Genomic DNA, 14,413 nt, shown 5'->3' with positions numbered 1-14,413 from the left:
TGACGTATAATGATGACCCACATGACGTCACAGGGGGTGGATAGTGAATTTAGCAATTTTGCAATGGCAAGATGACATTTATCTACCATACATAGCAACACACTTAGTCCACTACTCTCATGCAAACCATACGTAAAAGACCTGGGCGTCATACTAGACTCAAAGCTCAAATTCGACAGACAGATAAACTCCTAGTAAAAGGGTTTTTCCATCTCAGACAAATCACCAAAATAAAGCCCTTCCTCTCCACACCTGAGTCATCCATGCCCTCATCTCATCAAGACTCACTCTACTCAGGAATTACCGCCTCATCTCTCTCCAGACTACAACTCGTCCAAAATTCTGCAGCTAGACTTTTGACTGGCACCCGTAGACAAGAACACATCACCCCCGTCCTAGTTTCCCTTCAGTGGCTGCCTGTAAAATTCAGAATACATTTTAAGGTTTTAATGTTTGTTTTTAAAGCCCTTCATGGTCTGACACCTCCCTATATATCTGCCCTCATCACTCCCCCCGACTCTATAGGGCACTCAGATCAGCAGACCAGATGGTCCTGAAGATCCCTCCCACTCACCTGAAAACAAAAGGCGACTGGGTGTTCTCAGTCGCTGCACCCAGACTTTGGAACGCCCTGCCGCTACTTGTGAAAGCTGCACCTTCTATCTTGTTTAAAAACACACATGTTCTCCCTGGCCTTTTATCACCATATGCCCTCCCCACGTTTTAATCATGTGTTGCTGTGCTCTCCCATTCTACAGTTTTGTTCTGTACTTTTATTTTTACTCATGAAGAATGTTTTTACTGTATCTTCTCATGCATTTTTCCTACTGTATATGTTTGTTTTTTATGCTGGCCAGCAGTTTGGTCAACCTTGGTTGTTTTAAATGTGCTCTAGAAATAAAATTGACTTGACTTGACTACATAAATTATAGACACCCAAACACACAGTCAAGTGTTGGAGCGGTTATAGCACTGCTCAAAAATAGCAAATGAATTGGTTCCACAGTTTATAGACAAACCTGACTGAACTCAATACAGGGTTAGTCAGAATACCGCTCTGTGCAAAAAGCTTTCAATAGTGTGGACTTCACAGAAGCTGAACACATACTAAACTAACAATCATGTTAGCTTGTCTTCCTTACTTATAATCATGACAATGTCATCTTTGCATTGACAATGATGCCACAGACTGAGCCATGTTGAGAGCATCATCATACATCATCTCATTCTGGCCAATCACAATTTGTCTTCAATGCAAGTACTGTCGACCGCTACGAACTACACAATTTCTCTGTGAAAGAACATTTGAAATATTGCATTATTAGGTTTAGCTATTTGCTACGTACCTAGTTTTTGGAGGTAAAAAAGTAGTATCTCAATGATGACGTTTTAAAGATGTGGATTAAAGGACCCAATGCCAGGGTGTAATTGGTTTTTCATGGTGACGTAATGACGATATGTTTTATTGTCGGGAGGATTAAAGGTAATGCCCCTATGTGTATCATTAAATCTGACAGCACTGCCATATCAAGCACAATTAGTCATTACGTCATACGCTGGCACGGCGCATACGCGACATGGAAGAAATGTCGCTCTGCTTGCGCAAGTAATTATATAATGACAACCACTATACAACTGCGGTTTGAAACTTCCCAAATATGGCAATGCCTGACGTGACACCATAGTGCTGATGTCATAATTTATAACTGATGTCATAGACTGGCCTCCAATTACTTGTGGTGATGTAAATGTTAATATGCTTCTTGATGTTAATCAAGGGAGTAGGTATAGCGAGGGATATTCAATAGTTAGGGTTCTGTACATTAGACAGCTCCAGCAGGGTGTGATGGGCAGGCAGAGAAAGACCTTGGCTTCTGGTGAACGCACTCCCCTACCGCAGAAAGACAAGAAGGACACTGCATTGCACCGCAGAGGGAAGAATAAAAATAAGGTTGACCTCCGCTACGTCTTTATCATCTCCCTTATTGGCCTTTGTATCTTGCGTCTCATTTGGGTGTTCTATCTTCAGCACTTGCGTTCTGATATGGCCAAGCGAGTGGTGACCCTTCACCCATCACCCCGTGTTATTGATGCCAATAGCACCAGTGCTGCGGCCTCCCCTGAAAGATTCTGGGGGTCATACAGGCCTCAGGTATACTTTGGCATGAAAACCAGGAGTCCCAGATCTACTGTCACAGGTCTGATGTGGATGCGTCAGTTCCAGGACATGGACGTGAACCTGAAGCATACCTGCGAACAAGGAGACCGTCTACTAAGCTATGGCTGGCTGATGCACGATGGCCTCAGCTTCGGTGTCCAGGAGATCCGAGACAGCAGCTTCACCCTGACCACAGAGTTTGTCAAGAGGGGTGGTGGGGACCATGGCGGGGATTGGACCTGGAGGATCACTGCCAACCAGGACAGTTCCGTCTCCCAGGCGCCAGTCATTTCTCTGATGTTCTATGCGGCAGCAGACACACAGGGCTCCCTGGAGACCCACATAGAGGGGAAGGACCGCCTGAGTTCCATCACAGGGTTCTCGGAGGAACTTGGTAACTTCAAGATCACCTTCCACAAGCCTGTTGCCGGGGAGTCCTCCAGTGTCAAATACGCCAGATACAACTACCTTAAGACTGTCTCTCCTGGGTTGGAGAAGTTGACTGATATTGTGAAGAGCAGTCTGAGCCACAGGTTTGTCTACCACCCCCCTTCCAGTGAGGAGAGACGTTACATTGGCCTGGATAAGCCCATCCACCACCAGCACCAACAGCAACCAGCTGCTGACACCCGGAAGGAGAGTGACTTTGTGGTTCACCAGGTGACTGTCCAGACTCCGTTCCAGATCGAAGTCTTGTTTGAGTCCGGAAGCTTCCGCGACCGGCCCAACCAGCTGGCGGGTGCCACCATGACCGAGGAGCTAGAGAAGAGGAAATCTGCTTTTGATGTAAAGTTTGAGAAGACCTTTGGCCTCGAGAGCAAAGGCTTTGGCCCAGCTCAGGTGAAATTCAGCAAGGCAGCCCTCAGCAACATGCTGGGTGGGATGGGCTATTTCTATGGTCAGTCGGTGGTGCAGTCACTCCATCACAAATACCCTCTTCTATACCCTGAAGGTGCATTATTTACAGCGGTACCGTCCCGCTCCTTCTTCCCTAGAGGGTTCTTGTGGGATGAGGGTTTTCACCAGCTGCTATTGAGCAAGTGGGACCCCCAGGTGACACGTGAATCCATCTCCCATTGGCTGGACCTCATCAACATTGACGGCTGGATCCCCCGTGAGCAGATCCTTGGAGATGAGGCTCTAAGTAAGGTCCCTGCTGAGTTTGTGGTCCAGCAAAATGAGAACGCCAACCCCCCCACCCTCTTCCTGGTTCTTCAGGAGCTCATTGAGCAGTTCTCCTCCAACCCACATGACGCTTCATCTCGGGAGACATTTCTGTTCCTCCGAAGGCTCTACCCAAGGCTCAAAACTTGGTTTGACTGGTACAACACCACACAGTCAGGACCCCTGCCCAACTCGTACCGCTGGCGCGGACGCGACAATGACACCAATCTCTTCCTCAACCCCAAGACGTTGACGTCTGGGCTTGATGATTATCCACGAGCCTCCCATCCCTCGGCACATGAGCGCCACGTGGATCTACGCTGCTGGATGGCTCTGGCATCAGGTACCATGGTTAGCATCGCACGGCTCCTTGGAGAACCCCACCACGAGTATGAGCAAACCCACCGAGTGCTGAGCGACAACAGCCTCCTCGATGAGCTCCACTGGTCCGAGCAGCTCCGTGCCTTCAGTGACTACGGCAACCACACTGAGGCAGTGTCCTTGCAGCGGGAAAATGTATATGTGCCTCCTGGGAAGCCACGGCACCAGTTCCCTGTGGAGCGACTGGTGCGCTCAGTCCACCGTGACCCTAAACCGCAGTACGTAAATGCTTTTGGTTATGTCAGCTTGTTCCCCTTCCTGCTGCACGTCCTCGAGGCCAAGTCCTCCAAGCTGGAACACATCCTAAGAGACATGAGGGACCCGGACAAGTTGTGGACTCCCTATGGCCTCCGCTCACTCTCCAGGGCGGACCCCATGTACATGAAGTGGAATACGGAACATGACGGCCCTTACTGGAGGGGCCCCGTATGGATCAACATCAACTACCTGGCCGTGAGGGCGCTGCACCACTACAGCAAACTAGAAGGGCCTTATCAAGAGGAGGCAGCTGTCCTTTATCGGGAGCTCAGGACAAATATCATCGACAATGTTTACAGACAATATGCTAAGACGGGGTATATCTGGGAACAGTACGACGATGGCACCAGCAGAGGTCTAGGAAGCCATCCATTCACAGGCTGGTCAGCCCTGACTGTTTTAATGATGGCTGAACAGTACTACTGATACTTTAGATCTCACCCCTAGTCTTTGTTTTTATCAATATAGCATCCCTATTATGGCATAAACATTTGGCAAATATAGTCAACCTACAAGCTCACAACGTGTTTCACATGCCTTAAACAACAAACAATGTCCACATCTAAGAAGAGACCTTGAGCTCTTGCTCTATGCAGGATTCATCTCTTCAAAAATGGAATATCTGAGATTGAAACTGGAAACCAATTGCAGAACAGCTCTCTTGTTGTGTTTTCCATCAGGGAGTGATGCATGCTTTATATCTATAAAGGTGTGATCTCATTTGTTCACATGCACTGTGTTACAGACAGAGCACATTTTTGGAGTGGATGTAAAGACATGCATTCTACGTATATTGATATTGTACATTTTGTAACCTTACTGAATTGTGTTACTACACAATGGATGGAACAGACAATTCATAATTGATATTTTGAATATAGCATGCCTTCTATATTGACCTAAAGATGTCAAATGGCTGTGTGCGTGCGCGTGCATGTGTGTGAGAGAGAGAGAGTGAGATAGAGTGAGAGAGGGAGGGGGGAGAAGCAGGGAGAAGAGTGTGTAGCAGAAAGAGATGGTTGTGCAAAACACAGAAGGGGATACTAACAGAGGTTATGATTAGATGAACATTGATTCAAATGATTTCTGACTGCAGGATTCCAAATGGTTGGCGTGAGACAACAGCAGGCTGTCAGCGACACCAATCAACAGCTCTATCATAGCCAGAGTACCAAAGGATGGAGACAGATTACTTGGAAATTGCTTAATTCAACTCAATAAACACATAAAAGGTTGCAGAATAACAAGAGTTCAGGGGAGAGAGAGGAGGGTCCAAAAAAACAAAAAAACATTCTTTAAAGATACAGACTACAGAGAGCAAGTGACGTGCCTCAGTGATTCATTTTCATACTGAGTACAGTATGTCTGTCTTTTTTTTACTTTTTTGAAAAACATTTTTGAATAGTTCTAGCCAATTTACATTGACACGTGAGTTTGTAGACTGGCCATTTTAACTACCGGTATTCAAAAATGTTATGCAAAATAGTAAAAAAAAATAAAAAGGCAAAGAAGTGGAGCCTTAGTGTTCCAGCATACAATAAGACTGATAAGATAATAAGAAGAGGTCTTTTGTCCATCAATCAATAATCAGGATTTTGGCCAGGACTAGACTGAGCTGTGGACATTGCTCTCTGCCGTTATGTTTATATGTATGTAACTGTATTTTATTTTTATATGTGTATGTATACAAGGCCGCTGGGTCGCAAAACGAATTTCAGTGCAAACTGACAATAAAGTACTACAGTATATCACTATATCATAACAGACAGACAGACAGACAGAATACGGGTTACTTGAGGGTTACTTGAGGGTCACAGTCAACACTTGGCTCTGTAGCAGATAGGAACAGACCATCATCACTGTACACTCGATATATCTTCTTCATCTTCTTCCACTTCCTCACCGTTACACCCCCGTCTCATCACCACCTCACAACCACCCCCCCCCCCCCCCCCCCCCGCCCCCCAGTCATGAGAGAACTCCAGAAGCCGAGGCAGATCATTTGGAAAGGATTTTGTGCACCCCTTCATCCCGTCTCCCATATATGCCTCCTATCCCTCCATCCATGTGTCTTAATAGGGTTTCATCTGGGGACAGAGGGGCCGTGGGAGAGGATTTTTCACCAAGGCAGAGGTAATGCAATAGTGGAACTTGGCTTGTGACCTAAAAGTTCCTAGATCAAATCCCTGGGCTGAATATGGTGTTCTCTCCTCTCCATCCATAATGACATTGCAGTGGCCGTTAAAACGTGGGCGTTAAAATATTTGCCTGCCGCAGATGACTCCCCATCCCAGAAGTCCTAAAACTGTAGGACTCTCTGCTGCAACACTTTTTTACATCCTCCTTAAAACATTACGCACAGTTACATTGTAAACTCTGTTCTCTGCGTCAAGAGACTCACACTGTCGTGCCACATTCACTCGGAAATTCGGAATTGGTGTTGATCGAGGAAAGCTTTTAGATTCAAGAGGATGTATTTGTCATCAACAAATGTGCCATGCGCCACAGATTAGTAAGGCTATCAGACAGCAGTGCAAGTGAGCATGCATCAGAGTGTGCCTACTGTGCACACGTATCAGAGAATGCACACGTCAAAAAAATATTTGTTTCGGGATCGGGCTCGGGCTAATCAATTGAGGACCCTTGACGGGCTAGGGCCGGGCCAACTTGAACACCACAGGCCACAAGTTATTAGGCCAGCATAGGGCTGTACTCGGTGCATGCACATGCCGGTTTGTTTGGCTCTGCTCAAGGCTTCATTATGCCAGCAGTGAAAGCAGCGATAGTTTTGGGGAGACGGTGGCTCAGGAGTCTCAAGTCTCAAGAGCCAATCTCCTGGAGATACAAACACCTCTGAAATTGCTCGCTCTCTAGTGACGGAATGAGCCGTGGTTGTTGCTAGGCAGCAGTGTTGGAATGTACTGGAGGCTTAGAATTATTGTATTTCAAAGCAAATTATCATACACAGCCCAGAAAGATAAATCACTGTGTAAATATGTAATTTCACGAAAACGGTGGGTAATTATTGTAAGAAACAACCTTGTTTGAGACTCCTACGTGACAAAAATGCATCACATATGTTGTTGGACCAAGTTCTTGGACCTTACACAAATAAAAACATGAAACTGGACTGGAAAGATGCAGCAAACTGGCATTTTAATGCCTCCAAGTACAGATCTAGGGTCAGATTTATTGAGAAGTAAGAAACGATTTGAAAATGGTTGAAGTCATTCTTCCCCTCTTTTTGAGGGGCGCTAGCCCCTCCAATGAATGGGTTTTGACAACGTCATATGGCAACAAAGTCTTTGGACTTTTTATGCTTGTTTAGAGTACTTTTACAATAATCGTTTGCCAGTCAAGTTGGACTTTTAATTAGTATTGTTTAGAGTACTAGATGACATATATAAATACATATTGTCATCGGTTTCGTTGTATACAACCAGTAAGACGCCTGAGGTCACGTGCATGCATCCACCTGGGTGACAGCAGACTGCTGGGCGAGCGCTGGCACTTTGGCATGGAGCGTGTCTTGAGTGTACAGGATTTGATGAGGTCAGATCAACATATGGAATGTCAGAACAGGTCAGCTCCATATATGGAGATCTAAGGGGCAGTGTCTTGAGTGTGCAGGGTTTGATGAGGGCCCAGGTAGGGCCGGGCCTTAATTGTCAGGCTTGTTGAGAACTCTACTTTTCACCAGCTGCTGGGCACGGCTGCACTAATAACTTTGGGTCGGGCCTAGAGTTTAAATGGACAGTATCAGTCAAAAGGGAGACATCCTGGTGCTGCCTGCACAGCACGGTGCTGCTCCGAGCGAGCTGAAGGGAGAAACTCTTCTCTCTCCTCCAGTCCGTGGCGTGCGGTGGTGGATTAACCCATTCTGACCTGAGACCTGATTCTAACGCACAGAAGAATGGTGGTTCTTTAACGCATTTTGACCTGAGATCAGATTCTAAAAATGTCTTCTAAATCCTGACAGTTTTCAAAAATAGCAGACCTACAAGCTCGTAGCGTGCCACTCGGTGGCGTGCTATGAGCTTGTAGATCTGCTATTTTTCAATAGCTAAAGCATAACGTAATGCTAACACCAAAACGGGTTCCCGCCCAAAATGGGTTAATAAAATAACAACGAATCATTACTCTGTCTGACACAAACACATTGTTACAATTCAGAAGCACTTTATATTAAGAAAACCCGATTCTGACGTTAGTAGATTATGTTTTGATTGTTTTCCTCTTGGACATGCGTTTGTGGGCACCGTGGCAGGTTATTTAATATAGTATTTTGATAGCTCCGGTGCGCTCCGGGGCGTCAGGTCTTACCGGGTCGGAGCTCCGGACCGTCTCGGCCCACTTTCACCCCTGGCCATGCCTAACAAATAACTCCATATATGGGCATACATTAAGGGGACACAGCTGACATCACACAAGGCCCGGGCCAGACGCCATATTTGGGCATGCCTAAATACGGCTTCGTCCCACTGACTTCTGACATCTGCATAGACTCCATATTCACTCATCCCACCCTGTACACTCAAGACATGCTTCAGTACATGCGACCTTGCCCATTAGGGCGAGGTCGCATCTCGCCCTCAGGCTTCTTACTGGTATATGTTAGATTAGAGCACTGATTTCTAATGAGTTCCTCTAGCCCGACATTATTCCTAATTTTGGGCCATGAAAGTTTACGAGCTCATAAGATAGACACCAGAAAGCGATTCGCCCGGCAGCATGCAGAGTGCTCAACTTGCAGGAACATTCCCTAAGGTCAAAGCTGCAGAACAGTTTGGACTACCTTTAGTATTACATTCATAATGATTATTTCTGCTTTACCCTTCACCCCAACTGTTATGGCCCCTGGCCATATTTATTATTAGGAGGATGGTTTTGTGTTGGGTTATATGTATGTCTTCAGTCCATGTGGATAGCTGGAGGATTCTGTGAATGTGGAAGAGGCTTGGGTGTTGGCTTCATTGCCAATCAACAATAGTAATTGATGATCTGGTCACGGAGGCGTGGCCATGTTCCTTCTCACCTGTGAGGAGCTGATTACCCTCACAGGATTGGTGGGTCCACGTGTTGCCGTGACAACGCTGATCTAATAGGCCCAGCCCTCCCTATAAAAGCCAGTCTGAACCTGACCATCGCTGGGGAAGGAGGCAATCCTCTTTCCCCCATCCAAACACTTTAACTGACTTTGATTATGATTTGATAAGGATTCCTTTTGGGTTTGGTTGTAGTGTATTGTTGTTTGTTAGCCTAAGTTTTGTTGTTTGCCAATTCAATTCAGTCCATTTCATGTAAACATTTATTCATAAATTCACATTTTTGTACCTAGACACTAAGGTCACATTCTCACCTAATACTTCGGTAGACTCGATGCGAATGGGCGGAGACGTTGCGATTCTTGCATATTTAATTTGCTGCGGTTTGCCTTCACACTGGCTGTGTCAAGCGCAGCAAGGAAACGAAGCAAGGATTTTATTTTGTATCAATGTGTTCAATTAATAAAATACACAGTGAAAGCTATGGTGTTAAAAAATATACTTTGAGTAATAGTTAGGACTTTTGTGTGTGTGTGTGTGTGTGTGTGTGTGTGTGTGTGTGTGTGTGTGTGTGTGTGTGTGTGTGTGTGTGTGTGTGTGTGTGTGTGTGTGTGTGTGTGTGTGTGTGTGTGTGTGTGTGTGTGTGTGTGTGTGTGTGTAAATTATATATGCAACAAGTTTGGGGAAACGAGTCCTATCCTTCCATATGGTGAGCAGATGGCATGCTCCTTCATCTTGATCACCTGCCGGGATGGACCAAAGTCACACTTAATTACACACAACACTTAAAAGTTATCCTTTTGTTAGCAAAGTGATCCCCATGTTAAAGATTTAACTGAAGAGGGGATACTGTAGCTACTGTAATTTTGAGCTGACTTTTTCTAAAGTTAGCAGGGAAACAGCCCTGTTGGAACTAAAGGATTCCTCGGAGAAACCATATGGAAGGTGACTGGTGAGGGATAGTAAAAAAAACAAAAAAACACTGTCTAATTAGCTACAGCATGCAGCTCACTGAATGAGCCTGCCCTCAGCTGTTTCTTGATTAAAAAGTTAGAACAAGAGCTAAAATCATTACAAATTATAACGGGTCACATTCTCTTTGAACTGTGCCTTTGGGAAAACAAAATGCAGAAGCAATAACTCTGCGTCACTTTTTTAACAAGGGCTTTTGTTACAGTGGGTGAAAGAATGAATGGCTGGCATCTATTCTAAGTTACAGTAAAATAATGTAATAATTCATTTCTACTGTCACTTTTTCTCACTTTTGACAAACGGCAGGAACACTTTGGGACAATACAGAGATTTATATTTGACTTGTATTGTGAGGCATCTAACATGTTCTGAAGCAAACTGGCTGTGGCTCAGGAAGTAGAGCAGGTCGTCCAATGATCCATGGGTTGGTGGTTCGAATCCCGGCTCCTCCTGTCTACATGTCCTTGGGCAAGACACTGAACCCCAAATTGCTCCCGATGTGCTGGTTGTTACCTTGCATGGCTTCCGCCGCCATTGGTGTATGAATGTGTGTGTGAATGGGTGAACGTAATGCACAATCTATGTAAAGCGCCTTGGATAAAGGCGCTATATAAATGCACCATTTACCAAACTGAACACCACAACAGAGCAGCTCTATACTGACTTATGAGACCATGAAAACGTCCCAGTTGGCACTGTAAGTGCACTGCAGTGCATGTCCACCGAACCAGTAATGGCCTTCGATGAAACTGAAACTGATTCCACTCCCTTCTTGGGGAACCTTTAGCATTCAGACCTCTCTTTTGTCTGTGCGAGAGCAGCCCCTGATTGATCAGACGCACTGAAGTCATTGTGAACAAGCTTCAGGCGGGAAGGCAAAATGAGCTACAATCATGCTGTGGGAACGATCCATATTCTCTGACTTTGTGCGTGTGTGCGTGCGTGTTTATCTGACTTTCTTCTCTCAACCAGTGCTACTGTAGCAATGAAAACGTGGCTGCTGTAGAACGACAGAAGACTTAACTACAAGAACACTATTCTATCATCTGTGCGTGCATATATATATATACACACACACACACACACACACACACACACACACACACACACACACACACACACACACACACACATGCACACACGTCACACACAGTTCATGTGCGTGCATGTTAACTGATGGATTCCCAGATTGGTAGCTGTCGCTGACACTGAGGGAATAGACTTGGACCCAAGCTGTTCCAGTGACAAGGTCTATTGCATCTTTACTTTGCTCTGGTTTATCTGCTTTTATCAGCTGGTGTCGTTCTGTACATATCTGCAGGCGCAGAGCTGACAAAACATGGTAATAGTCAAATTCTCCTTCACACATGTGTGTGTGTGTGTGTGTGTGTGTGTGTGTGTGCGTGTGTGTGTGTGTGCGTGTGCGTGTGTGTGTGCGTGTGCGTGCGTGTGCGTGTGCGCGCACGTCTGCATAGGAGGAAAGATAGACGGTTTTTAATATAAGATTTTGTGACAGTGCTAAAATGTTCCGATTTGACTGAAGACTATTAGAAATAGCTAGAGGCTGTTTTACAGTACTTTGTGGCTGGGACCAATGCAGAATAAATCACATTAAAACTGTTTTAACCATGTTCATGGGGCCATGCATCTATTGTTATTATACCGAGGTAAAATGTAATGTTAAGCTCAGCTTTAAAAGTGCAACCACAACATTCAACAACATAAATAGTAAATACATGTTTAAAAATCACATTTGTGTGAAGTGAGGGATGCCTGCAGGACGCCATGCAGATGACATCTCACGTTTTCAATGTTTATTTAACTGCTGCCCTAAACAAACGGCCATCCAACTGCATGGGAGGAGAGTTAGTCTAACACAGGTTCATAACATAACTGCTGCTCATGTATAGATCTACGATAATTCCACATATATATATACTATAACAATATCACCATATAAATATATATATACTATTATTACGATTACATCGTGATGTCATCAATGTCACCCTACTTTGTATAATTCCTCCCCCTCTTCAGTGTTCTGTTCCAAATTTGCATTTCCACTTTTTTGAAAAAAGTCTTCCTCCTTATATAATAATATTACCTGATGATCATAGTTATTTTACGGTGGAAAAAATCACGGCACTCCATCTTAGAATAATCTCATTGCAACTCTTACATACGGTATAGTTGTCCGAGCTCCTGAGTCGATAGTCTGGATTGTTTAAAAAACAACTAGATAAAGTGCCCCTCAGGGCACAGGTCTACACCAGGGCAGGTTAGGTTGTGGCCTCCTGCTGCCGCTATAATAGGCCGCTGTGGAGAATTTAGGGCAGTGGTTCAGCGTTGGCACCTAGGGAGTGTGTGTGCAAAATCGACCAGGTTAACGGTGCCGGAGATTAGCTGCACACACACACACACACACGCGACAAAAATGCATATCTCACAGTCATATGAAGATGCGCTGTCATTATTCCTGTGGTTTTCTCCTTCTATTTTCACTCTGTCTGTTTCTGTTATTGTTTGAGAGCGGCAGGGACACCTTTTATTCCGTTCCTATATTGAAAATAGCAGTCAAAAGGGAAAAGAGGTTGTCAAGAAAACATTCGTTTTATTTTCATTCTTATTTATTTCTTACGTTTTTACAGAACTTTTCATGTATGATGCAAGAAACACACAAGGTGGGTAAGATTCTACCAATGGTGTGAAGCAAAAAATTAGTAGACTAGCTTACATCACTGTTTATTATAGTTTCATCAGAATCATACAACATCGACAGGGGAGGCGAAGTTGCCGTGTTGAGAGACCTGAATTGAGCTTCCTTCAATGCATGAGCAGTGAGCAGACCGCTTCTTATCACCTGACAGGGGTTTCCCATCAGTATATGCCAGGATTAATGCACTTTTTGTGAGGGTATACCTATGGGGAGAACATGCAAACACCACACAGAAAGGCCCTTTCACCAACCCCACCTAGGGAATTGGCACTGCTTTTTCTCTCTGCTTTTGATCTCATTTAACTTCCTGTTTGAATGTTTGAATATGCTTTCTTGGAGGTATTTTGGCTCTTATAATGTCACACACACACACACTCTGAAGCTGTCAAGCATTAGAATAATATGTTTTTAGTATTTAAAGTATTTAAGTATTTAAACACAAGGCTTTAATACTGTTAGCATATTATTTCAGAACAAATACTGTTCGGAGGAGACCTTTTTCATTTCTGTGAGGGAACTGCAGTTTCAGCTTCACCCAGCTGATGCATGCTCAGAAGATCATGAGATGATAGTATATGTGAGGCTGCTGTAAAGCGGTTCAGTGCCTTGCTCAGGGACCATGTGGACACTAGACATGAGTGGGCCCGGAGGCCCACCAGTGACTCATGCAGTATCATGGTGCTTTGCAGCCTAGTGCAGTGCTTCTGAAAGTAGGGCGTCGCCAGCACAATTAGTTAATATATAGAAGGAAATCAGTTTAACCGCCCTATTTTAGAATAGCCAAAGCGATCTATACCTGCTCACTGTACCGTTGAATGTGTTTTATTTTTTGCTTTGTTTTTTTTTAAAGAATTTTCTTCATCCTCACTGCATATTTTTCTAGTTCTGAACTCTCCCCCCCCCCCCCCCCCCCCCCCCCAACAAAAGTGTGCGAGTGACTGGGGGGAGGTGGGTGGGTTGGCTGGAGTCAATTTGAGTGGAGTGCAGCTGCTCTTTTCTCTTCTGATTAAATGATCAGCTATCTGAGGCACAACGGCGTGAAATTGGCTGACATTTCCCCCCCTTCCTCGCTCTGCCATTGGCCAAATCCTACCTTACATTTTATGGTGAAAATAGCAGTGTGCATGTGTGTGTGTGCCCCCCCCCCCCCCCCCCCCCCCCCCACACACACACACACACCCCCACAAGATAGTTTCTGAGGGAGTGAAGGATGTCTTGTCTGGGAACACACACAGACAGATCACAGATGTCCCCATAAGGTCAAGTTTGTGCGGTTTTACTTTCATGTTGGTCCCCGCATGATTAGATATAGCACACGCACGCACACACACACGCACACCAGTGGCTTAGGAGGGTGGGTATCTTGGAATCAGATGGTCCTCCATTCAATCCCCATCGCCTCCTGGCTGCTCGTCAAATATGTCCTTGAGCAAGTTACTGAGCCTCTACATACCTGCTCCAGATGAGCAGGTTGGGCCTGGTTCCCTCCGCCACTGGTGTGAATCGGTGAATGTGACGCACATTGCAAAGCGCTTTGGAGAGAAGCGCTATATAAATGCTCCATTTACCTTCCACACATGCTCAGGCACACATGCACGCATGCACGCACACGCACACACAGTTTGCCCTGCACTTGTGTTCCACAAAAAGAGTTCTCTAATGTACCCTGACTCCCTTGTAACACTTCAGTAGCTTAGCTGAGACTTTTATAACTTT

The 14,413-nt window shown here is 45.1% G+C and overlaps 2 protein-coding genes across 2 annotated transcripts in view; both read left to right on the top strand.

Moving 5' to 3' along the window:
• The window catches only part of LOC308312524 (zeta-sarcoglycan-like), a 205,291-nt gene that overhangs the window by 151,539 nt on the left and 39,339 nt on the right, over window positions 1-14,413 (top strand). The window lies entirely within an intron of this gene.
• Window positions 1,847-4,387, top strand: LOC308313380 (mannosyl-oligosaccharide glucosidase-like; the record flags this gene model as incomplete). The annotated part of the gene is made up of 1 exon (XM_080760479.1): window positions 1,847-4,387. One exon carries the CDS (start codon window positions 1,847-1,849, stop codon window positions 4,385-4,387), a length of 2,541 nt encoding a protein of 846 aa, XP_080616605.1.

This window comes from Protomyctophum bolini (genome assembly GCF_963924005.1).
Source record: "Protomyctophum bolini genome assembly, chromosome: 3".
NCBI classification, from domain to species: domain Eukaryota; kingdom Metazoa; phylum Chordata; class Actinopteri; order Myctophiformes; family Myctophidae; genus Protomyctophum; species Protomyctophum bolini.
This window is presented reverse-complemented; position numbering and strand designations above follow the sequence as displayed.